Genomic DNA, 27434 nt, shown 5'->3' with positions numbered 1-27434 from the left:
ATGATGGATCCATCATCGGTGTAAATAGTCGGTCGCATATTGTACAGCGAGATATCGAACCTCGGTATCTGGTAATCTCGGGCAAAATAACAAAGAACAACCGAATAAAACGGGGTTAACGGTGCGAAAATCGATCGTTGAATGAAACAAAAGTATCGTGTCGGCGATTTGACCGAATTAAACTTGAGCTGGATAATCGATGAGGGGTAAATGCACTCGATCTATTATCTTACAATGTATCGTAAACTCTTACACGATCTCTTTTCAGTAAATTTATGTTTTTCTTTTTTTTAATAACCTTTTGTTGCAAAATCATATATATATATTATAATTTTTATATATTATATATATATAAAATTTTATTATATATAAAATTATATATTATCTATATTATTAAATATATTTTTTTATGTATTATTATATATATAGCATTTATATTTAGCTTAATGCTTTTATTATTAAACTAATGAGTAAAAATTTGAATTGACACCAAATTCGTTTTTCTCTCTTTCTTTTCTTGTGTAATATATCATTACATTATATTACTTCACTTATATCGAACTTTGCACCGAATATCTCGATTGGTATTCAATTGGTGGGTTTGTCGCAAGAATAACTTCAATGTCCGATTTCCTTCGGAGCCATCTCATACCAGACCAGAAGTGACTTCGCTCCAGCTGTAGACAGCGCGTATGAGACATCGATCTAAAAATAGCTCCGAGAAACATCTCATTTGCACGAGACACGTGCATGAAGGCACACGAATCCGAAATCTATATTCCTACTCAACCTTTAATCAAGAGAACCTCTTCCCCCTCCCCTCTTCCTTGTCATACCTGATTATAGTCGTCATAACTTTAAAGAAACCAGGTCGCGGCGAATAAACACATCGGAAAACATCGTTTCTTCAAGTTTTACTTAAGAATATTGTCGAGTAAAGGAGAAGAAACACCATAGAAATAGAGGGGAGAAAGAGAAGAAGAGAGAGATAGAGAGAAAGAAGATACCCTTTACAGCGTATATCCTTTTTATTATTTTGTCATTCATTTACATACAAATATTTTCAAGATACGTCTTACGAAAAACGAAGTAGTGGCCATATTCGGTGCTCGCTGTAGATTCCCTTCGCTTCCCTTATTAAGAGGAACGCGAAGTGTTCCTCGATACAAAGTAGCTTCAGTCGCTTCCCTATATCTCGTTCGCTTAAAATTATTACATTAACGTTCCTGCGGCGTCCTTGAGCTCATTTCGTTTCCACTTTTCGGGAAAGTGGTCCTTGTATAACACGACCCGTCTAGCGAAGAATAAATTATTTGCAAAGAAAAAATAAAAAGGAAGAAATACAGGAGAGCCCTTAAGTCTTAATCTTCGTGGAAAAAATGATAAGAGGGTTCGCATCGCGAAATTGAAATAATGTAACAGATATAATCGATGTGTGGCCGCCAGATTTCTTGGAATAACAAATCGATGTACAATATATATATATATATATATATATATATATATATATAGAGATAAGATCGGCAAATCGTATTCGTGGATTTCGTTTCGTCTCCTCGCGCTGAAGAAACTCGAAGAAAGAAGAAGAAAAACGATTTGTGTGATAAAAACATGATTACACAATGCATCGCTGAGCTCTACTCTTTTGTAAGAATCCCAACACACGCTGCGAGGAACCTAGAGAAGTCTCGAGTTTTTTTTTTTTTTGGCAGTCGATGGCTGTTGACGGACGCTGTCTGATCATTCAGCACAACATATATCACAATTGGAGGTAAAGTTCGGCCAACAACGGCGACTTTTGACGATTCACATGATGCATCCTCGCGTGTTTCCTTCTTTGACACACACAGCTGATTTCGTCGAGTTGAAATGCCGCAATTAGAGATGGGATCAAGTTCAGTATGTTAAAACTCCTAATCGAATCCAATAATCAAGTTTTACTTTCTAGAATTCGAATAGTAGATCTGCAAGGTTCTTGAAATAGTACTTTCATAAGTACTTTCTGTCGTGAAGAATCGAATCTTTTACAAATGATACTCGAACTCTAAGATTAAAAGAATGTATTTATGATGCCTATTACACATCCATACACCTATTCACCTATAAAAGATTCAAATATACTTGTCCAGGTTCGAATGTACATGGAAGTATTTTTTTTTTCCCCTTTCGAAGTAATCATAGAGAGTTCGAAACCATGCAAACAAATTTGAATCTACCCAGATAGCAAGCGTACGTCATTTTGACGTTTAATGACGTCAGTTTGCTACTTGAGCTACTTGTGAAATACTTAATCCCATCGCTAGCCGCAATCTGTAATGTAGTATCCTATTCCCTTTACTTTTTTTTGCCTTGACAGAATAATTAGAGAGATCATTCTCTTTCTCGTATCATATTTGACGATATCGATTTCAATTTCGGTCTTCATCCCTCCTATCGATGCGAAACAGCATTAGATTCGCTTAGATTGATCGCCATTCAACGGAGAAAACCTAACCTAGATAACCTAATTGAACGTGATTGGTTCCTATTTTCGGATCCAGCGAATTAGCGTCGAGTGCTATAAATGTGACCAATCACGTTGCTACCCGGCGATTTTCTCCGTTGAATGCGGCCAATTATTCGCTTTGTGTGCTATAACTTGTTGTGCTTATGAATTTTACTTATTTTACATGAAGAAACTCGCTCTTTTCGAAACTTTGCGTGTCTCGCGCGAATTTTTTATCCAAATGTCCAGGTGACCCGAGAGAATTGCATTCGAGAAATGCATTTGATCGTTTACAACTAGAGGAGACAACCACACGTATCGCGTGTGCGAGTCGCTCGTCCCTATTTCTTTCCTTTATCTATTTATTACGAACGATTCTTTCGCTTATATCGCTTATATCGAAGGCAGGACAAAGCGACGTTTAAAAATGAAGGACACCACGAAGAATTGGAATTTTCTTCGCGATATCGTGACGCTTACGGCAGCTTATTAGTTAATTAATCCTTTACACACGTTAATTCCACAGTCATTCCACGCACGTCCCTAAGAATAGCCTAAACATGAACATTTTCACTCGCAGGAGTGAAACCGGCGACAAATTGCCAATAAACGGATTTGTATAAACATTGAGAGTGAAAAATATCCGCCAATTTTTTGCGAGATTACACACTGAAAAAAAAACTATTGAATTCAAATAAATATTTAATTTAATAGTTTCCTTTACACTGAAACAAGGAAATATTTGTTTTGAAAAAAAATTTCTTACATCAAATAAATATTTTTTCACGACAAATCAATATTGTCAGTTTCAAATAAATGATGTATAAAGGAGTATTGAAATAAATATTTATTTGAATAATTTTTTTCAGTGCATTGTCATTGCGCGTTAATTAGTTATATTAGGAATCAATCAGTTTCCAACAATTTTCTATACGATTTTTACACTTAAAAAAATACAATAAATAGTATTTTTTTATAAGGGAATGGAATGGATTTTATGTAACGTTTAGGGGGCGCAAAGATAAACGACGTCGATTAAATTGCTGAAAAATTACCGATAAACGGGTTTGTATAAACACTGAAAATGAAAAATATGTGTCAATTTTTGCGGGATTACATTGCCATTGTATATTAATTAATTATATTAGGAATCTCAATCAGTTTCTAACAATTTTCTATACGATTTTTACACTTTGAAAAATACAATAAATATTTTCTTTTATATAGTGAAATAGAATGGATTTTATATAACATTTAGGGTGTTCAAAGTTAAATACGCAGAACAAGGTTGATTAAATGGCCGAAAATCTACAATAAACGGATTTGAATAAACATTAAGAGTGAGAAATATCCGCCAATTTTTTATATTGTTATTGCGCGCTAATTAATTATATTAGGAATCAATTACTTTCCAACAATTTTCTATATAATTTTTACACTTTGAAAAATACAATAGTGATTTTTTTGTTATGGAATAAAATGGATTTCATATATAATGTTTAGGAGGCTCAAAGATAAATACACGTAGAACAACGTCGATTAAATAATCGACGAAAAATGTTTCGTCGCTGGTTTCACTCTTAAATGCGTCGAATTTCGAGTCGCTTATGTATGTATATTCGATCATTAACATATCAATCACATCGCAATACACAGTGCTTATTAATGGCCTCGGTCGCGACAAACAAATCTTTATCACCTCGTCATCATATATATTCAAGCCTTCTCTCTCGGCCAGTTCTTGTCACAAAAAACCTTTTTTTTTTTTTTCAATCGTAACACAAACACACTCCTACAATACCCGCTTTATAAAACTACGATATGAAAATTATAGTTTCGCCATAATTAATATATAATACTCAATATATGTACTTGCGTGTGTGTATCTAAGTGTGCAAAAAAAAAAAAAAAAAAAGAAATATGCGCAACTAATATGCATATCGCAGCTTCGATAGTGCGTAGTCGCAAATATATCGTGGACTCTAATTACGCGATAAAAATGCGTTATGTTAACGAGAGTGAGAGACGACCGAGTGAAGAAAAAAAGGATGCTATCAATGCGCAGTTACAAGCATTGATATCGTGTAATTATACACGGTGTTTCACGAGACAATTGCGTTTAATTTCAATTTAATTTAATTTAATTTTAATCTAATTTAATTTAATTTTAATTTTAATTTAATTTTAACGATAGATTCTGCGGAACAAAAATTTGGAAAACAATTTTTTATTATAAAATATCGATATGTCAATAATTTTCGAGTTATGAGTGATTAAAGATAAAGAGCTCTCTCTTCGGCGAATCAAGAGAGAGAAACGCAAATATATATAATACAAGTGTATAATAATATGTATATAAAATTTTTTATTTAAAAAATTCCTTTTTCATATAATTTATTATATTATTGTTTAATAATAATCACACACATACTCTTTCTCTCTTTCTCTTTTTCTTTCTTTTCTTATTCAATTTCAAAATTTATCAGAAATCACGTGAAACATCGAGTATATCGGCGGGAGGGAGAATAAAGAGAGAAAAACGAAAGAGGAAAAGCGTAAAAGTGAACGGTAAAAGAATAAGCTATTTGTAGAACTAGTTTTGCGTCTATATATATAAAGGAAAAGCCTTCTTCAAGATATATTTTTCTACATTTTTGCTCCCTCTCTCATATACACAATCGTGTGATACCGCCGTTTCGGAAAAAAGCGAAGAAGAGAAGAAATACGATTAAAATAAATATCTGGAAAGGGAAGAGAAGATCCACACCGGATAAATTTATATGTACAAAGAGATGCAGAAAATATATAGAAATTATAAAGATAAAAAAAGATGGAAAGAAGAAAGTAGAAGAGGGGAAAAGAAGTAAATCGTCTGTATATATAAAAAAAGATAATCGCATATCATATAAACGCGCTTGTTTTGGCGAATATTTTTGACAGGCGATCAGCTGTTTTCGAGCTGAGAGAGAGAACGCGCGAAATAAATGTATAATCGTTATCATTAGCGCGTAAAATATTATAGCCGATGTTTAGGCAGAAAAATTACGAGAGAGAATTTCTCCGAACAACTAATCGATAAAAAGTAAAACGACAAATACTAGTATTTTAGATGTCGAAGACGTCCATAAAGCTTTACCGCCGCTCGTTGTCAAACATTTTTTTACACCTTTTCTCGCGAAATTATCTCGACTAGAAACTGTCTCTCATCTAATCCCATGAAACGATTATCAAAGATCCTTATATAATTACGTTTATCGTCAAACAAGCGTGCTCCGATGTATAATATAAAGCGCGGTAAAGCTTGTTGTTGCGTGTGATAAAAATCGTGTAAAATTCAGCCTTCGAAGAAGATCACGCGAGTCGGCGATGGAAATAATCATCATCGACCGAATGAAATCACCTGGATAAATATATCCTGCGCGCATCTTGTTTTTTTCTTTTCTCACGAAATATTAATATTAATTATCATTCGTAACTCTCGCAATCGCAATCGAGTGTAATTATTCGCGTATCGCGTTCTAAAATTCTTCGCTAAAACTCGTAAAAAAATTTGATCGACGTGTCGAGAGCGTAAAGTAAATGTAGCCTCGAGAAAGAGATGAGATGATGAAATAAACTACTTATATGAATGCTTATCCGTGCACGCGAGTGAAGAGAAAAATTATCTAGACAGAGAGATGCTCGTTGAAAGAAAGCTGGACAGAAGCCAGAAATTAATTAATGAATGGAAAGTCTAATGAAAAATTAGAGATTAGAGATGAGACGCCGGGTTTCAAGAAAAAAAAATTTTTTTTCCTTTTTTATTCGACCGAAGAAAATATATACGATTCGATGTACGATAGTAGTATAGTTTGGAATATGAGGAACAAAAAAAATGCCGCGTCGATCGCCAAAATGTGCGTCGAGTCGTCAATTCACAGATATATTCGATATCCCGGGAATGGATTAACACTTGGAGATTTTTTCTTAACTATATATTTATATATATACCGTTTTTTAAGCGCAATATAGCGGTGTCCTCGAGAGATTTTCACAATCGACGATCGTGGCATCCGTCTGTCGTCGTTTTATTGCTATTTACAATGTTCAACGTGTCCTAGTAGGAGATTAGCGCAAGTTACAGTCATCGGAGAATCGTGGGATGTATCTTGGAATGTATTCTCGCCCATTGTTTATCTTTTCATTCAGAGATCGACAGTGCGATGTGCTTCGCATAAATGATTAAAAAAAATAAGAATAAAAAATAAGAGACGAAAGAAATGCGGAGGAAAACACATGCCACGACATTGACGAAAGAATTCTGTATACACGAATGTTCTACAAATTCGAGATCGTCGATTCTCGCGTTTGAAAAAATGTTTCGTCATTACAAGAGATGTCTTATAGAAACCCTGCCTGACCATAAATGCGGTAAAAAATATATACGACGCGTAACTTGGACGTTGAAATAATTGAGTCTCTCATCGCGATCTTTTCAATCAAAATTTCCTAGTCGTTAAATATCAATCTTAATTATTCGAATTTTCTTGCTCGACCGGCCTCGATTTTATAAACTTGTCAAAATCGTGACTACTTACTGTAGATATTTTTTATACGCGTGTGTGTGTGTGTATATAGATTGATATATTACTTATATATATTTAGAAATAGTACACCATTTTTTTTTTGGTCTTTATCGATATTATTTTCTTTAATCTACAAAGCGATTTAATAGTAGTAGTTTCATTGTGCGTGTATTTATTTTATATCTTCATTGTAAAATGTTTCTCTCGCTTGAAACTTGTGTAAGGATTTCTCGCGATCCCTTTTTGTGCTTTTTTCCCCCGTAAACTCAAACGAAACTCAACTGATTCAACGTTTCGTTACGATTGTTATTCATATATATATAGCAAATATAATAACGAAAGGATTACTATCACTTAAGATATTAAATTGGATTAATTTACTTACACATAAATGTCCGATATACAAGAATGTAACCACGCTACATTCTGTTGCAAATACGTTGTAAAAACTTGTATGTAGTAGTCTCGATAATGTCGCCCCAAAAAATCGAGGGATCTAGTCATTAAACTCTCTCTCTCTTTTGAATTTCTTTTTTTTTTCTTAGTTTCTCCGTCTTGTTCCTATCGGCTTCGAGAGTTCGGCTCTGTCTCCTTTACTCCTTTTTTTTTTATCGTCTTCTTTATCTCTTATTCAATTCTGTTCTCACAACTGGAAATACAAAATATCTCGTATAAATAAAAAAAACTTTTTGTCGAATAAAAGATTTTGTACAATTTGTACAGTGTTGTATTTAGATGATTTTAAAATTAGCTAAATAAAGATGAGATGAAACTATGTAAATTCATCTTAGATAAGATGAAGATGATTTTGTTTTAAATATATCTAGATAAAAGATAAAATTATCTTGGCGATTTTCATCTAGATAACTTTCAGATAATATTATTTTTAAGACCGCTTATGTAAACACAGTTATAACAAAAATGTAAATTATAAAAGATATAAAAATATATTCATGCTTTTATTTATAAGTTTTTATCGCTTACTGCTTAAGTTTTACTATTTAAATATTTTTATGTGCTATGAACTCTAAACCAAATTATCTGAACATTATATTTTAGATAATTTAGTAAAAAACATTTTTTTCATCTAAGATGCAAATATAGATAATACAATATAATATTTTTATTATCTATATAAAGAGATAAGATGACGCCAAAATTTTATATCTAGATGATCATCTATATAATTTTATTTAGATAACAGCAAACACTGAATTTATATATAATGTATTAATCCGTACCGTCGATTATCTCTTGCTTCATTTTTTGGAACTCCTTACGGACTTCCTTGATTATCTCCACTTTGAAGGCCTCCATCTCTTGCGCGGTAAACGAGGTTCCGTCGTTGACCCCGTTCACCTTGAGGAGGGTGTCCTCCGAGGCCGAGCCGAACCTCTTGCGCACCGATTTCGGCGATTCGGCGCCGTTGGAGAACTTGTTGTTCGACGTATTATTCTTGTCCCAGGTTGACTTTTTGTCCGGCGAACTTTCCGGCTCCTGCGAAAAGAATCGTTCTAAGAATCTTGTTTTTCTCTTCAATCTTTCGTCGTGTTTATCGCACAAAGTTTTATCGCATCAGGTTTTACGCGATCGATATCTATGTATACGTACTGGTGGTTGCTCAGGCTGCTTCTTCTCCGCGGCGGCTCGTCGACGTGCCAGAGTCTTGGCCATCTCGTCCATCATGGAAGCCATTCCGCCGCCTCCGCCTCTTCCTAAAGTGCCATAATTGCCACTTCCTCCGCCGCTGCTGCTACTGCTGGTGCTCGAACCGCTGTTTTCCACGGGCTGCGATTGTTGCTGTCGGCAAGAAAAGATTTATTGTTGTAATATTTGTGTGTTGAGGTATAACTGCTATTTTTATGGAGAAGTGATTATTTTCATTCGGAAGATTAAAGTTAAAAGAATAAAATTACTTACAAATTCAGGTATAAAATGAGCTAATAAGAGTCAGGCACAGATATTAGGTGCAAAAAACTTATTTTTAAATTTCTCTATATTTATTTTGAAAGTTTCGGTCCTTTGGATTACCCTCAGTTTATCAATTAGCGCTCAAATCAGTACTAATAAATAAATAAATCAGTATTATTCGTCTAAGGAAGTCAGGAACTGTTGTGAAGATTCATCAGGGGCGCATTTATACACGTCAATTTTTTTACTAATTAATATGCTGAGGATGGTCCTAAGAAACACTTAAAATAAATATAGAGAAATTTAAAAATAATTTTGTTGCGCCTAGCCCTTTTTATATCTTAATTTGTACTTATACATATATCTCAGAGCCTCTTCTTGATTTATTATTTTATCAAATCACCTGTTTCTTCTTGAGACGAGCTTGAAGAGCGGCGGCCAACGAATTGGTATCGGGCGGTGGATCGCTCGAAGAAGCGGCGGACGAGGCTGTGGCGGCGGAACTGTTCGCGTTAGGTACGGGGGGTGGAGGCGGCGGGGGCGGTGCGGCGATTCCGGTCAGGGGTACCATGGGGGGCGGTGGGGGACCACTACCGGCGATAGGAGCGTAAGCGTTGGCGCCGACCGTATGGTGTCCACCGGCGGCGTACTGGTTCACCGAGTTGGACGGCGTCCCGTACGGATTCGCGGTACCCGTGGGAACCGCCTGGCCGCCCGTGCCGCCGTACTGTGCCTGCGCCTGGGACACGATGCCGCCGTACTGCGATTGACCGGGTTGCGCGACCGCCGCGTATTGGCTTCCCGATCCGGGCGGTGGCGGAACGGCGGCGTACTGATTTATCGAGCTACTGCTTCCGTATTGATTACCGCCGGCGCTGTACTGCGCGGCCTGATTGCCGGTCGATTGGTTGTACTGGCCTGCGTTAGCCTGTCCTCCCGTGTAATTGCTCGTCTGGCTGTTGCCGCCGTAGAAGTTGCCCTGGCCGGACCCTTGCGGGTACTGATTCGGGCTCTGGCCCACGACGTTGCTCGCCCCGCTGCTTCCTGTGGCTGCGCCGGAAGTGGCGCTCGCGTACTGATTACTCGTAGGACCGGCACCGTACTGACTTGCCTGATTGCCAATGTACTGCTGATTCGACTGGGACGACGGTGATTGTGCGTACTGGTTCATCATCATCGGTGGCGCCGGGGCCGCGGACGAATTGAAGTTCATCATTCCTGGCGGACAGGGCGGGGCGGGGGGTGCGATCGGCGGCTGGGGCGGTGGTACAGGTGGTCCGGTGGATATTTGCTGAGGAGCCGCAGCCATACCGACCTGCATCAATGCCGATTGCTGCTGCTGCGGCGGCTGCGGCGCCGGAGGTGCCGACGAAGTTCGATGATGACCGGATTGTTGTTGCTGCTGTTGCTGCTGCTGTTGCTGCTGCTGCTGCTGCTGAGCAGTCGGCGGACAGCTTGGCGAGATAGGATTGGGACTGCCGGTTGCTGCGGAGAATTTATTTTTATTCGTTATTGCTTCTATTTATTTTTATTTGATATATAATGCTCGTATACACCCAAGTAGCAAACTGACGTCATTAAACGTCAAAATGACGTCATTTTGATGTCTAATGACGTCATTCGACGTCAAAATGACGTACGTTTGCTACCTGGAGAGGAAAAAGAGAGAGTAATACCTTGACTTTGCTGGGACATTCTGCGTTCCTGAATTATTGCCACGTCCTCTCTGGTCATGGTTCTGCGCAGAGGAAAATCGAAATTAGATACAAGGTAATCTTTTCGTCCGTGACATCGTTGTTGATGCAAAGCGTAGTAGGGCCAGCCACAACTAGACTAATATAATGGACATAATCGACGACCTATATATGTATAATCCTAGACAGAAATTGCACTAAAATTCGCTTTAATTATATGTTACAGAATATCTCTCAATATACTCTCACACATGTACGAAAAAAATTCATTAATGAAATAAATTAAGTAAATTTAAATCGCTACAAACAATATCGTGCTACGGAGAGATTCTTTGCTCTTATTTCGCTATATATGAGTATTCTTACCCTAAACCACAGATCACAACATCGATATTAAGTTTATGCGAGCCCAAGGAGCTAAGGAAAATGTTAGTCCAACATATTTTCAAGGCACATGGGACACTTTTATAGAAGGTAGCAAACACGCACCCGTTATCTTATCCCTATCGAAATCTGTGTGTATCTTTTTGTTAGAATGGTAATTCTTATCCGATAATCGTTATCCGGATATTCGAAGCATTCTTGAATTTCGTAAGAAACGAACAAACCGAAGAAAAAATATGTCGCGAGCTCGGTTTGTGCACCGAGCTGCATTTTCGGGTTTATTTCGAGCGACGCGGAATGCAACAGATGTAGAAGAGAAGTGAAATTCCTCTGCCCTTCGTGCTCTGCGAATTTTATTTTCGACACCGCGCGAATATCTTACCGTCGATTCTCGTTTCAAGCGGTTTCATTCATTCATTTCGGAAGAGAGAAGAAGATGGAAGAAAACAAGAGGAAGAAGTCGGTTTATTAAAACCGCTGAATCGCTCAATCTTTCGTAAACTACTAGAAAGTAAAAGAGAAAAAATGCAAAGAGAAATGTACGTGTGGATGAGGAAGATGGGAGATTATTCTAATGTAGTTAAAAATTAGCGATGGGATTAAGTATCTTACAAGTAGGTTCGAATTTGTTTGCATGGTTTCAAATTCTCTGATTACTTAAAAAAAAAAAAAAAAACTTTCAAAGAGAACCAAAATAGGTTCGAGTTCTCTATAAGTAGCTTGAAAAATAAGAGCTCTTTTAAGTATATTCGAACCTGGATCAGCTATATTAAAATCTTTTATGAGTACTTATGAGAAATTTTGTTATATAATATATACAGTGTATAGCAAGTATTGTAAATAGTATTATACATTTTTTGTATAATAGTATTATAATTATTATAATAATATCGTAAATAATAATATAAAGTATTATAAATGGATCTTTTATTTTAGGGAGTTTGAGTACTACATGTAAAAGATTCGATTCTTTACGATAGAAAATATTTATAAACACTATAATACTATTCAAACTTTGCAGGTACTCAATCTAAAAAAAATTCGAATACAACTATTCTAGATTCGAGAACTTCGCAAGTACAATGTATGAAATATTATTTCTTATTATTAATATTATTCGAATTCTAGAAAATAAAAAAATTTGATTATTGAATTCAACTTGGATTTTTAAATACATATTGAATTTGATCCCATCTCTACATATATTTTTCAATATTGCGCAATTGTATATATTTATTGTATATTTGTTTACTCGTATTTAAATTTTTTTATTTTAGACTTTAAGTACTATTTGTTAAAAAGATTTTTTACGGTAGAAAGTACTTATAAGTATATTATTAAATATTATTCAAATTCTAAAAAATGAAACCTGGTTATTGGATTCAACTCGAATTTTCAAGCACACGTTGAACTTGATCCCATCCCTAAAAATGCCCGCAGCCTCCACTACAGGAAATCAGGGGTCCTAAATAAACGCATGGCCTTTAACCCATATTAACCTCTGTCGTTACAAATTTGCAACATTATTAAATTAATCATTTCTAGACGTAGAAACTTTTCTATAGAAAAAAAAATACAAACTATGTTTGTCAAGCATTTCCTCTTGATATTCATGCTTTCTCGCATATCGTATTATTATTTAATGAAATTATATAATAGTTTTGTGAAGAAAAAAACTTGATTACAATCGATAGATTAAAATTCCGGTTATTAGGGGCTAAGAAAGGCCGCGGAAGATCACCTCGTGTGTCCGTCGCCCGGTGAGCCACGCGCGCAGCCCACTTGAGTAAGGGTAGCGTGATGCTCGGGGGTTGTGGTGGCGGAGCCTACGGGCAGGGCCGTCTGGCCTCCAGTAGGCAGATGGCCCAGGGACAAGGAGATCCGCGCGCTACGTTGCCCTTGACTGCAACCAGTCAGGACAGATGTGTGTGACTCGCTTCGGCTGAACGAAGCACAGGGAAGGTTTGAAAAAACGAGAGAAGGGGGGTCATTCTTATATTCGTACATTGACTCGTCACCTCCCATCATTTAACTACTCTACTTCGCGATATTAAGCCATAGAAGAAATTAAGATATCGTCTCCTGTGACGATTCGTTATATTCAGAGGGAAGGAAAAAGTTTCAAAGCACCAGGAGGAGAGGATAATTTCGAAACTAGATCGTCGCCTGTCCTTGGTTCGGGAAAACGTGGCGTGTCTCGTATCGGTATCTCGTGACAGGAAATAATACGCCGTAACGAGGTAATAGTCGCGCCACAGATCAGTGGAGAATTAAGGAGAGGAAGAAAAAAAGAGAGAGAGACGTACCTGTATCCCATGTCCTCTTCATATTGAGCGGTCGCCTGGCTCTGCTGTTGCTGCTGCTGCTGCTGTTGCTGTTGCTGCTGATAAGCGGTCTGCTGCTGAGTGGTCGTGGCGGTGGTCGGAGCGAGACTTCGTGATATGTTGCTGCCATTGCTCAGCACCTACGCAATAAGACGCGACGTGCAATTAAAAGCTAATTAACGATGACGAGTCCAATTGTGGAAACGTCAAAAGACGACTATTGCAAACTAAATATATATAGATAATAAAATCCACGATGGTCAATTGATTAGGGTTAATTCCAACAATAGGATAATTACAAACGGTAAGGAAAAAAGTGAGAGGTCGTGAAATTACATCGAGTGCCTGGAGCATCGCCCGGGCGAAGGCGTCGGCGTCATCCTTACTGGAGAAGTTGAGCCCGTAGACCTGCTTGTTGTCCCGCCACTGATGAAACGTCACCGTCGCCTGATTGTACTTGAGCCCCTTCAGGATCGCGCAGTTGATGACGATCTCGTGGTCCTGCAGCTTCCTGCCGACCACGCGGAAGGTATTGTTCACCTGATGGTGATAGAGCTGGACCTTGGACAGGCCGGACGAGCTGCCACTCGGTATCCATTTCTTGTTCACGTCGTCGTATACCATCACCGACGCGCGGGCGGATGATATGCTCACTTCGCTGCGGAAAAAAAAACGACGAAACATCAGTTTTTTTTGCAGTTCCAGTCAATTAACTCTTCTCTCGGTCGTCTGCGATTAATTTCTCGCGTTAGTTTTTCGTTTCTTTTCTCTTCGCGTGTCTCTTCGTCATGTTTGACGGAAGGGAATCGCTCTTCCGGCGTTAGGAAGATGTCAAGGTTGGGTGGCGCTCAATTAAACACATTATTTATTAGTCAATTGAAGGACTCGGGACTCTCTAATTGGTCAACCCGATATGAGTGATTGTGTTCAAATGAACTTCTCCCGTCAAAGTTGACCATGATATTTTCTTCTAATTTAATTTTTAATGTAAAAAAGGGAAAATGCACGGATTAGAAGACGATCCTAAAAATATATTCTGACAAAATTTAAAGAGGATTTAAAAATATTCTGATAGAGACAACAGAAAGTTCACGAAGAGACCTTGCTGATGTAGCAATGTAGGAGGGAGAAGGCGAAGGACGCAAAGGAGAAAATCGACATGTACCACGAGCGATCGTCCTGCTGCCAGGAAGATCGTTGCTGGCGATAGTTGGCTGTGGGACGTTGCTGAACGTTCGCACAGCAACGTTGCTGCATGTTGTTCGTCCAGCAACGTTGCCGCAAACAAGGACCCTCCTGCGTCCTGGCAAAAGTCCTATTATAAGTGTCGCGATCCTCGGAAGTGGAGTAAGCCTCGTAGGACCATCTGGTCCTGCCACTTTTGGAGAACGAATTGGCACGAGTGTCCCACATGATCTGATCAGGAGGGGACAGCTTCCTCCTCCAATTGGGTGATCATATTACGATCATATTAGGATTTGTCGCACTGATCGCTCCGTTATCGATGATCGTTTCGTCCTTATCGGAGCAGAGGGGATAAATCAAGGAGTCCGTAATTACGCACAAAAGGTGTTCGTTATTAATTAAACGTGACTCGCGGAAGAACTCGCTGGCTCGCTAGCTCGTTCGCTCGCTCGCTGTCGCTTTCACTGAACTGAAAAGCAACGACTCCCGCGCTCCGCTTCGCGTTCGTTTGGCAAAACGGGAACAGGACGAGGTAGGATGTGGCGAGATACCGCCACTTCCTCGACCGTTTTCTGTTTCAGGTTTCAGCTGCTGTGCATAGTCGGGCAGCGATGATAACGTGTCCGCGACAAACCAACGTCCGTCGTGACAGATCCATGTGTATGGATCGAGGACGTTTGCGTTGCAACGCGAGAGGGAGATAACGCGGTGAGAGAGAGGAGATACCTGATAAAAGGAATGACGCCGTCGATGACTTTCCCAGATATTTTATGAATGATAGCGATTGAAATCAGCGATGGGATTAATTAACAAAAGTGTCTTAGTAGGTTCGAATTTGTTTGCTTGGTTTCGAACTCTCTATGATTATTTAAAAAAATTAAAACCTTTTAAATAGAACCTAGACAAGATAGGTTTAAACTCTCTATAAGTACTTTGAAAAACAAGAGCAAATACTTTCAAGTACATTTGAACCTGGATCAGCCATGTTCAAATCTTTTATAAATACTTATGAGAAATTTTATGTATGTGTTTAGCAAGTATTGTAAATAATATTTAAATTTTTTATGATAGTATTATAAATTTATTATAATATTATAAATAGTAATATAAAGTATTATAAATAGATAGACGCGATAAAATATTTTTTTCTTTATACGAACAGTAAGATTAGAGCCTGAACCCTTCTATCGATGAACAGGTATCCGAAGCTACTTAAAATTTCCAAAATCTGTCGGAATTTTTCCCCGAAACAAAATACAAAAAGCATCTTTATATTTGCAAACCTCCTAAAATACAAACGTTTGATGTCCAGTAGTGCATTATAAAGAAATTATCGCGATGCAACATGTCAAAACACACGTGGTTGATATTCAAGTGCCCATGCATTGACGGAAAGGTGAAAAATTATGCATTGGCAGAAGGGTCACATTAGCATAATGCATTTGTTACGTCCTTCTTCCGGAAATCACGCGAACTCGTCGAGTTTGGCTCGGATGCCGGAACTTTTAGAGCATAAAGCGCGAAATATATACATTGTATCAGCTGTGAATGTAACGTCTAGGTCCATCTCTCTCTCTCTCTCTCTCTCTTCCTCTCTTGGGTCGGTATACATAGATCAGACCTGTTTGAGAGTGTTATACGTCTGCAAAAGTGGAACAAATGCGATCCGGAGTGCATTGCCTTAGATAGATGCTCTCCTCCCCTCGCAGGTGTATCTCTATCGTAAAAAGGCGTAAATCTCAATCGCGCGGTATATGTATATGTAACGGAGCGAAGCTCATCGTAAATGCGAAAACGGCCTCCTCTCACACCCCGCTTTATTTCCAGCGATGCTCACGGGAGCGTTAACCTTTCACCAAACGCCAAATGAAATAATAATAATCATACTCGGTGCAAATCGTATCTTGACCATCCAGAAGGGAATTTTGCAATCGCAGGCTCTCGCGATAAAATCGCGGGGAATATTGCGTTATAATAACTCGCGCGAAACGAATTTCGACACATCTAATAATAATAAAAAAAAAATATATTAAACGTAACTTTTTTTGCCCGAAATTTAATTCAAATAAGTTTCAGACTTTAGAAATTTATATAATATTTGAGAAGACAAAAGACTGTGTTATCTCCTGAAGAGCCTCCTCGACAGAGAAATGTCACTTTCTCACATAGTCGGAATTTAATGGCAATTTTACGTCGCGGTTTTCGTGGCGTTTTTTTATTATCTCGCTGCATTGCACGACGGAGATGACAGAGAGAGAGAGAGAGAGAGAGAGAGAGAGAGAGAGAGAGAGAGAGAGAGAGAGAGGAAAAGCAGCGTGAACGAGTGAAGTGACAGCATACGCGACATTGGATATCGAATTTATTCCCTCTATGCACGTATATGCGCGAGCACGCATTTATGTTTCGCTTTCATACGGCTCATACGGTTTAGTTTATGCGAGCCTCGTCGACAATGACGAATCCGTTTGGTGACGACTCTATTATTAATTCTCGGCGGACTTCCGCGCGAGCACGCGCGCTCTTATCCTCTTATCAAAAGATGACGTTCAAACAGCTGACGCGTCTTGGACGAAACTCGATTTATTGGAACGATCCGGGCGACAAGCCCAGAAAAGGGAAATTTATACGGGCTTTCAGAGTGTCGTGTCGCTACGAATTATTTTCAGTCTCGAAATTCCGAGCACCGATATCCTTAATATCTCGACAAAATATTTTAGGCGTCGAAACAACTCCGATAATTTTATTTATTAATTTTAATTTATTAATTCGCTCAGGTCTCCGTAAAATATATTTTATTTTTCGTAGTGGTTTCATTTTTTTATTAATTATTATTTATTAATAATTATTTTATTAATTAATAATTTTCAATTTTACTCATATGTCTCCGTAATATACTTTATTTTTTCAAATTAACAAATTTTATTAATTGCGGGTACTTTTTTAACACCCAGAGAGACACGTATGGCTTCGCGATGGCTTCACCTTGAGGGAACGAATATGATCCCCAAAAGCGGCATATGGCAGGTAGCTGTGCATCAACGTTAATTGGATAGGTAAGTCAAGCCCCGACACTCGAGTAGTCCTCTGGATATTTTTTTGCAACACGAGCTTTAAATCTTAGGGATCCAAAAGATCCGATCAGTCAAAAGCGCAATTTCCTTTATTCCCAACACGATAAAATATGAATAATGTACATATATTTTAGATAGATCTTTATATTCAATAGACTCTACCTTTCAGATTTATTAGCGATAAGATAGTCTTGTTACTGCCTTTTAGAATTATTAGCGCTAAGATAGTCTTGCTCTATTTTATTAAAAACCAATTTTTCGACGATTTTGCAGCCAATATTGTCCCGTCACATTTTACATTAAATAAATAAAAATAACTTTCATCGATTATCATTTTCAAGATAAGACAAGTCGAAGAAATCTGCGGAATCAGGATTCAATTCAGTCAGAAAAAACACAGAAAACACGAAGGAGCTGTGTGAAAAAATCTTAGGAAGTAGCGCGCATACCAAAGAGAAACATATATGTTTTTATATCATCAGGAATAAAGAAAAATGCGAATATAGAGCTGCATATACAGAGTGCATCCTTCTCCCTTTCTCTTTATGCAAACGCGCGTTCCCTCCGCACGGAAGAAAGTAAAAGAATCTTCCCCGAGCGGAGCAAGGTGCAACACACAACGCGACAATGGGCGTTTAACAAAGGAACGTACAACCTTTGGGTTACACGCATGTGTATCTACACATGTACTGCTACGTGTCAGCTCACCTATGTTCTGTCCCATGTACGCTAAAAGACACGGAATAAGGTAGGCTGATGAAAATATTGCGTTACTCTTCTTATAGCCTTTTATTTGATCAGTTTGATTGGGTACCCAAGTACCCAAAGCAACTTTAAATGTTAAAAATGTGTCAGAAGGGCACCTTTGTATTTGGAAACCTCCTAAAATACAATGGAAAAGAATATTCGATGTCCAACAATGCTATAAAAAAATTGTTGCAATGCAATATATCGAAAACACGCAGTTGGTACCTGGGTATCCATATATTGATGATAAAATTGATAGAAGGGTTAACTTATTTAGAAATAAACCGAACCTAACTTAACCTATGTTATGTCCCATGTACGCTTAAAGACACGGAATAAAGTAAGCTGATGAAAATATTGCGTTACTCTTCTTATAGCCTTTTATTTGATCAGTTTGATTGGGTACCTAAATACCCAAAAGCAACTTTAAATGTTAAAAATGTGTCAGAAGGGCACCTTTGTACTTGGAAACTTCCTAAAATACAATGGAAAAGTATATTCGATGTCCAACAATTGCTATAAAAAAATTGTTGCAATGCAATATATCGAAAACACGCAGTTGGTACCCGGATACCCACATATTGATGATGAAGCTGACAGAAGGGTTACCTTATTTAGAAATAAATTTAATGCGTACAATCTTTTTTCACAGATTGTATAAAATATCAAAGAAGAAGAAAAACAGTCACGACTTATGTATTTTATTTCTGCAATTACATAATATATGAATAGAATAGAGCTCTTCCTTCAAATCCGAGCTGATCGAGGGAGGAGGGTAAATGTGGGTTACCCGAGCAATCTGCACCATATTGCAGCATTAAAATTAATTAAGCCCGGTTATTGAAGGCGAGATTGAGACCCATTATATGGCTTTACCCACGGTTTAGCAAATGATAGTGGGATACGATATGGCGGTCTGTTCTCTCTCTCTCTCTTTCTCTCTCGGTAGGAGAGATAGTGATTCGCGTTTATACATATGTATCTGTCGCGTGCACATGCATCTGAAAACACGCTGGATCATCGCTAATGACACAAAACGTGACGCTTCCGCCAGGTACAAGTCGTTCCATCATCAATCGTATCTGACGTCACGGATTCATCGATTGTTTCTGGTCGAAAATTTTTTATTAAAAATTTAGCGTTTTAATTTTTAATTCGTAACTCATTAATCACTCGATTACGTGTTAAAACTCTATTTATATTATTATGTTAATTATCTTACATAATATAAATAATAATAGTAAATTAAGTAATAAATAATAAGTAAATTAAATATTTAAATAATGATAATAATAATTAAAAATAATAATATTTAAAATAATTATCTTAATAATTATACAGTGAAAATGAGAATAGAGTTGACGAATAAAGTAAAAAATTACAGGATACTTTTTTTAATTCATTCAAGTTGTTTGCATCTAACAAGTGCGAACAAGTTTTGAATTTAGATGACTAATTGTTGTCGAAGGAAGCTTTCTCGAAAATTGACAGCTTTGGAGCTTTAAGGAGCTTCGATCCGGTGATCGCGGAGTCGTTAAGGAGGGCAAATGCACATTCACACACACATTGACACGAATATAGGGTACATTATTCGAGCGAACGTTCGTTTCCCAGGTGTGGTCATTAACTCTGTTCAGTGGCGAGAAAATAGTACGGAATCATTTTGGGAAGCGCGTATACATATGTACATATATGTATACACATGTGTAACACATATGTACGTATCGACCGCAGGGGGATCAAAACGCGGACGAAGACGAGAAGGAGGCCTCCTACCGCCTCCGCGAGGCGGAATGACGCGGAATTGAGCGGAAGTCGCTCGTGGCCTTCGCCGCTGACTTTTCGTCTCGCACGCTCGATACTCAGCGATGTTACATGTGAAACGAGTGAAATCCTAGGGTCGTCATTCGTCATCTCTCTCTTCGTCAATTCACGCGAACACGCGAAGATAACAAATTAATAGTAAATTTGTGTATATCAATAATGAATATGTTATATTATTTCATTATTAATATTATTTAATTTAATTACAGTAATAATAAATTGGTCTGCTCTTTCTCTCTCTTTGAAAAGTGGAAAAAAAGAATCGCACACATTAAAATTAATTTTTCTTTCTAGAAAATTATAGAACACGCGAAAATAATGACAAATTAATAATAAATTTATTAATAATTAATATTATGTTTAATATTATTTTATTATTAATCTTATTTATTAATTCTGCTCTTTGTTTCTCTTTAAAAAATGGGGAAAAAAGAATCGTAATAAAATTAATTTTTCTTTCTAGAAAATTGCTAATTAATTTAGATTAATTTCTTTCTTTGGCAAAATTGACATCTAGGAATAAGGGTGGAACGAAAACAAGTTATACTATATAAGCAAATGCAAATGATAAGATTTTATCTTAGTTAATTAGTCATTTGATTTTAATCTCAATTTTATTTCAAGCAAATAAAAAATTTCATTCAAGATTTCTCATTATCGATATTACTTAAAATCATATTAGATAAAACCGTGTCGTCGCGCAGATATGATAGCCTTCTGTGAAATTTTCCTTTACGAATTCTCGATCGCGGCGAATTCGTCATCGATGGGACACCCCGTGTGTATATAGGATTATCAGGGATGAAGTCATCGAACATTTTCCCCGAAAACGTATTCAATCCGTTATATGTATATCTCTCGATATGGGTTGCATGACGAAATCAGAGTTCCGAATCAAAACCCTTGGCATGCGTTCTCATCGTTGTCCCGATATATTGTTATCAACATTGTTTAACGAGCTCTTTGTACCGTTAAAGACTTGGGTTCATTCGCGATACATTGAATGCTTTTGTGTTTGAATGCAATAATAAAACGATAAAACTGCATCAAATATTTTTTTTTTATCAAATCTATGTAATTAATATATATATGAATGATAGGGATATAATGATAGGGTGTCCCAAAAATCCTGCAACAGTCAAATATCTCGAAAACAAAGGCTTTTTGAGAAAAATATTTCAAATAAAAGTTATAGGGCTTTAAGTGGCGCATTAAATAGTAATATTAGTATGACTATTAAATAGTATTATTAAGGCCACGTAAAATTTACCTTGAAATTTTTAAATAAAAACCCCTATTTTTGATTACACATTCTTGCTGCTTATCTCAAGAGCTTCTCAAAACACTATAATAAAGTATTTTTTCATTCAGTGCTTTTCGAATTATAATGCTTGAAGTTTGCAGTATTTTTTGACATAAAATACAAAATATCTTGTAAAAGATTTAGTTTTCGATAATCTTACCTTAATATTTTTATACATAAAATAATTAGACAAATCAATTGGTGTAAAGAAAACGTATAGTTATTTTTAAGAAAATGTATACAGTTTGCAACATATTTTTTCTTAAAAACAATTATGCGTTCTCTTTACACCAATTGATTGGTCTCATTATTCTACGCATAAAAGTATTAAAGTAAGATTACTTCATTATCGAAAAAAACTTTATTATAGTGTTTTGAAAAGCTCTTAAGATAAGCTACATGAATATGTAATCAAAAATAGGGGTTTCCATGAAAAAATTTCGAAGTGAATTTTATGTGGCCTTAACAATGCTATTTATAGTCACACTAACTATTACTACTTAATACGCTATTTAAAGCCCTATAATTTTTATTTGAAACATTTTTCTCAAAAAGCTTTTGTTTTCGAGATATTTAACTGTTGCAAGATTTTCGGAACACCCTGTATATTATATGTAATATATAATATATTATGTGTTACATATATACATATATATAATATATGATATATACAAAAATTTATATACATACGTAACATAATATATATCGTTACATATTGTATATTCATTCGCGGATTGTGTGTACGATTTCGAGATTACTAGACAAATCTTGCAATACACGCGATCTTATTGCGTTATTTTTTCAGCGACAGAAATATACTCTTTTTTTGCCGAGTTCACTTGTGACTTATACAATGTCGGGTATAATTATAAATTCATAATTGCACCGCAAATGACCCAAGTCATGGAATAATAAACAAAGTTACGAAATCTGCGCCAGATTTGTATTTATAAAGCGTATTCAGCGTATATCAATATATCGATCGTTTCTCTCAGTTCAGGAACATTAATTGTCGAAATGTCGTAATCGAAATTCATTCGTCGCAAAAGCTCGCGTTTATTTAAAATTGATTACTTGAAATACACCGGCGAGACGTAATAGACATGGAAAATATATACATAATACACATAGTATCTATTTTGCGTGTACAAGAGCAAAATTAATTATGAACGCCAGTCCCGGCTGTTTTCCCTCATTAACGTTTACGCAATGAATTTGTTTATACGAGACGATCCGCGAATCAAACTGAAAAAACCGTATTTTCTATTATATATCACTTGATTCATCAATGTTATTTGAAACGCACGTGAAACAATTCGAATCGTCAGACTTGTGTGTTTTAAAATTCTTTCGCCACGTGAATCAATACGAAGAAGAAGTATTAGATTGATTCATAAATAAATTTCGCTATAAATAATTAATAAATCATTTCTTCCGAGAAAACTCACGCGGATATCTAATATTATTCGGTCTATCGCAAGTAGATAAGAGCGATAATTGTCATTTATGATGCGAATCAGTTGCTTATACTGTTTATTGTAATTTTTTTTTTAATATAAATATAAAATTTAATTATAAAAAATTTGAATAAAAAATAAAATTTTAAGGCTCCTGGTACCTTGCCAACCATGTCGGAATCGTGACGTCAGAGACGAGAAAATACACGCTATTTTTTTTTAGATATGCCATATATTTCTAAATAAAAACATATTTGCATAAAATAACACTTAAAATCTCTTTAATACACTTCTAAAAAACGCCGAAAACTATCCTTTTCCCTTTATAATCAATCAACAGCTGTAAAATGTAATATTATGAGGCCCAGTCCTTCTGGTCTTTGCACATGCGCAGTCATTCCGCATGTCAAAGTCTGATATCTCGATCATTTTAGGGTTGTTGATTGACTGTCAAGGGAAAAGAATAGTTTTCGGCGTTTTTTTAGAAGTGTATTAAAGAGATCTTAAGTGTTATTTTAAGCAAATATGTTTTTATTTAGAAATGGCATCGAAAAAAAAATAGCGTGTGTTTTCTCGCCTCTGACGTCACGATTCCAATATGGCCGCGGTGAGCACCCAGGAGCCTTAAATTAAAATAAAATAAAATAAAAAATAATATTAGTTTGTAATAAAGTAAAACGGAACTTGTACATGAATCAACTCGATTTAAGTCGAGTCGCGAATGTACCAAGCTCATAAAAATTGAACTTAAACTCGTTCCTTCCAGAGAAAGAGAGAGAAAAGGGGAGCGAACGAGAGAGAAAACTACCTTGAAGAGCACGCTACAATTCGTTGCGTTATCTTCAACCTTCGCATTTTTTTAACACGTCATGCAACCTTCGCGACAGCACTGTTGCATTACGCATCAATGCAATCTGATACGAGTCAGCGAGCAGAATTGAAGCTGAATGTTGAGATTGCGCTTTTCAAATGCGGTTTTTCAGCAAGTTTTGTCCCTCTTTGTCTCTCTCTCTCTCTCTCTCTCTCTCTCTCTCTCTCTCTCTCTCTCTCTCTCTCTCTCTCTCTCCAAGGAGAACAGGAAGTCGCACAAACCTCGTTTGATCGGAGAATTTCATTGAGCAAAAAAAAATAAATATTTATAATTAAAAATATTTATAATTAAATAAATATTTAATTTCTTCGACTAACTAAACTAACTTTAATATTTGCGAGAGGACAATCAGGTGAGAAAATAAAGATATACCAGTGAAAGACGGCTTCAGGATTGAAAGAAACCAGAAATGAACCGAATTATCATGACAATAGTTGCTTTACGTCAAGTTTACGTGAAAGTTTGCCGCGTTTACGCGTCCGAAATATATTATTGCGAAAAATAGCGTCTAATATTTATAGATATATGGAAGAAAATGAGACGAGGGTTAGCGATGGGATTAAGTATTTTATGAGTAGGTTCAAATTTGTTTGCGATTTTGAATTTACTACGATTATTTTTAAAAAAACAGTACTTTCAAGTACATTCGAATTTGGATCAAGTATGTTCGAATCTTTTATGAGTACTTGTGAGAAATTTTATGTTATATAATATACTATATGTGTGTGTAGCAAATATTATAAATAGTATTATAAATTTATTATAAAAGTATTATAAATAATAATATATGAATATTAGTATTATAAATAGTAATAATAAATATTAGTATTATAAATAGTAGTATATAAATAGCATTATAAATTTATTATATAAGTGTATTATAAATAGAAATATAAAATAGTAATATGAATGTATTATTATTATTAAATAGATTTTTTATTTTAAAGTTCGAGTACTACTTATCAAAGATTCGATTCTTTAAGGCAGAAAGTACTTATAAACACTATTTCGTACCTCAATCTATAAAATTCGAATATAATTATTACAGATTTAAGTACTTTGTAAGAGTACAATATATGAAGCATTATTTCTTACGAATATTATTCGAATTCTAGAAAATGAAACTTGATTATCGTATTCGACTCGGAATTTTAAATACATATTGAATTTGATCCTATTCCTATATATATATTCTTGAATATTGCGTATTTATATATTTATTGTATTTGTTTACTTGAGATTTTTTAAACTTAGGATTCAAGTATTACTTATAAAAAAGATTCGACGATGGAAAATACTTATTACTTACTATAGTATAAGTACTTTTTACGATGGAAAGTACTTGTAAGTACTATTTCGAATCTCGCAAGTACACAATCTATAAAATTCGAATATAATGTGCTCCAGATTCGAGTACCTCTATAATATATAAAATAATATTTCTTACTAGTATTATTCGAATCCTAGAAAATAAAACTTAATTATTGTATTCAAGTCGAAATTTTAAATACATATTGAATTTAATCCCATCTCCATATATATGTATATATTCTTGAATATTGCATATTTGTATATTTATTATATATTTATTTACTTGAGATTTTTTTAACTTAGAATTCATACTACTTATAAAAGGGATTTGATTATTTACGATAGAAAGCACTATTTCGAACCTTGCAAGTACTCAATCTATAAAATTCGAATATAATTGTGCTCCAGATTCGAGTACTTTTATAATATGCCTATAAAATATTACTTCTTACGATTCTTATTCGAATCCTAGAGAATGAAACTCGATTATTGCATTCGACTCGAATTTTTAAGTACATTACTGAACTTGAATACCTAACGAGGGAGACTTCGTAATCAAGGGACGCACAATAATAAGACGCGACGGGTATTTCCGGTATTCTTCCACAATTTCCATATACATAATTGAGACGAGAGAAATTTCCGGGGAGAGGAAGGAATGTCCAGAAGCCAATCAATTATAGACTTCGAAATTCCGAAAACACAACGCCAAGGTACACTCTTTACAGAAGTGGAACGGGCGGGACAAACACACATACATACATGTACGCATAGGGCAAAAAGGAGAAGGAAGAAGAAGGAGGAGGGAGGAAGGAGACGTAATAAACGCAGGACTCGTGAAACAAAACCAAACAAAACAAAAAAACAGCAGAAAGTCGCTCTCGTAAAACAAAAGCAAACGGAGCATCCATCCATCCATCCATCCTTTGGGGGAGAGAAGAACGCTCTCCCTTTCTGTCTCCCTCACTCTCTCTCCCCCTTGTTCCGGTGCCACCGAAATATTTCGCGCTGTCAAAAATCGTTACGGTTCCTTGTCCCCCCATCGAGGGGGCCAGACCGGCCGGACTACATATTTAGCCGATTACATATTTTTTTCGGCGATTTAAAGGACGCGGTCCGAGTTTTTAAAGACAAAACGGTCCGCCCCGACCTCGACGTCGCGCCTAATATTGTGATCGATATCCTTCCCGTCCCCCGGAAGAAGAAGGATCGCCTGCACCTCTTAAGAAGCTAGCGTCCCTTGTCCAAGTGTCAAAGACTCCTCGTTCGCTCGCTCTGGAGTCCTCGACGACCGAAAGGAACCTCGCTTGGTCGCCCGATATTGACCAGTCGCGAGGTAACATTGTGTCAAACTTTCTCTCTCTAGCTAGGAGAGTCGGGGGAGATCAGCAATTGGGTTGTTGTTGAGGGAGAGACTGGGAGAGGAAGAAAAGAAGGTAGCTCTAGGTCCATCGACTCTCCGAGATCCTCTCTCTCTCTCTCTCTCTCTCTCTCTCTCTCTCTCTCTCTCTCTCTCTCTCTCTCTCTCTCTCTTTCTCTCTCTTTATCTCTCGCACTCTGTCGTACAAATGTGTATATATATTACTCACTTCATGTTTGCTTGGCCGGTGAACGTGTGCTATGCCCTCATGCAAGCCGTATTCCTGCTCCTGCACAGTATATCACCGAGCCCATGAAAACACGCGAGATTCGGACAGGACTTGCGGTAGTTCGACATATAAATAACGAGACCGAGTACCCTCCAGTTCCAGCGCGACCAAGCACTAACACCACCGTGACACCCTGCAGTTGCACATCTGGCCGGCCATATTGCCGACTCCGAATTCCTACTCCCTACCACCCGCACATATACACTCTCCCCCTCTCTCTCTAACTTTTGTATACGCTAGTTCGGCGTCGCAGGCGCTGCAACTTGAGGCGACGAAATTTCCCCGCTGACGCTAGGGACTTTTCATTCTTCCGCCATGTTCCTTCTGCCTCCTTCTTCTCTCTTTTTCCATCGATTTTCTAATGGATTTTTGATAGAAAACGCGATAAATCTTTTTTTCACAAAAATTCATTTGTAAATATGAAGATGAAATAGATGAAAAAAATATTAATGATGAAATAGATAGATGAAAGTGTTTTTTTTTGGCTTGACATTTTATATATGAATAATAATGAATATTTGTATTATTCTTTTTTTTCTCTTTATGTCTGTTTTCATATATATATATATATATATATATATATATATATATATATATTATATTTGTAACAAGTATATCATAAATACATTTTTTAAATCTATTTAAAAAATATT

General features: G+C 36.4%; 2 protein-coding genes and 1 long non-coding RNA gene across 5 annotated transcripts in view; 1 reads left to right on the top strand and 2 right to left on the bottom strand.

Annotated features, from left to right (window-relative positions):
• The window catches only part of LOC145934759 (uncharacterized), a 45238-nt gene extending 26619 nt beyond the window's left edge, over positions 1-18619 (top strand). The window contains exons 3-4 of the long non-coding RNA XR_014425102.1: positions 17500-17601; positions 17961-18619. This is a non-coding gene — a long non-coding RNA (uncharacterized LOC145934759). The remainder of the gene's footprint in view (positions 1-17499; positions 17602-17960) is intronic.
• Ena (ENAH actin regulator enabled) lies at positions 1010-26941 on the bottom strand. Of its 3 annotated transcripts, none has more exons than XM_083035489.1 (9): positions 26722-26941; positions 13700-14021; positions 13346-13503; positions 12781-12981; positions 10638-10699; positions 9365-10446; positions 8662-8850; positions 8292-8547; positions 1010-7699 (listed from the first exon to the last, which is right to left on the bottom strand). In XM_083035489.1, exons 1-9 carry the CDS (start codon positions 26724-26726, stop codon positions 7671-7673), a joined length of 2304 nt encoding a protein of 767 aa, XP_082891615.1. In that variant the 5' UTR covers positions 26727-26941; the 3' UTR covers positions 1010-7670. The 3 variants fall into 3 exon arrangements, with proteins under 3 accessions (XP_082891615.1, XP_082891617.1, XP_082891618.1); XM_083035491.1 differs by having other exon boundaries at positions 12781-12942; XM_083035492.1 differs by lacking the exon at positions 12781-12981.
• Positions 14056-15486, bottom strand: LOC145934758 (uncharacterized). Its single transcript, XM_083035493.1, has one exon. The coding sequence runs from the start codon at positions 14774-14776 to the stop codon at positions 14453-14455; it is 324 nt and encodes a 107-aa protein (XP_082891619.1). The 5' UTR covers positions 14777-15486; the 3' UTR covers positions 14056-14452.
• Positions 26942-27434: the final 493 nt, after the last annotated feature.

This window comes from Prenolepis imparis, unplaced genomic scaffold (assembly GCF_030444845.1).
Source record: "Prenolepis imparis isolate NDT839.2.m4 unplaced genomic scaffold, iyPreImpa1.0 SCAF_4, whole genome shotgun sequence".
NCBI classification, from domain to species: domain Eukaryota; kingdom Metazoa; phylum Arthropoda; class Insecta; order Hymenoptera; family Formicidae; genus Prenolepis; species Prenolepis imparis.
Note: the sequence above shows the minus strand (reverse complement) of the source record. Positions and strands in the feature narration are given on the sequence as shown.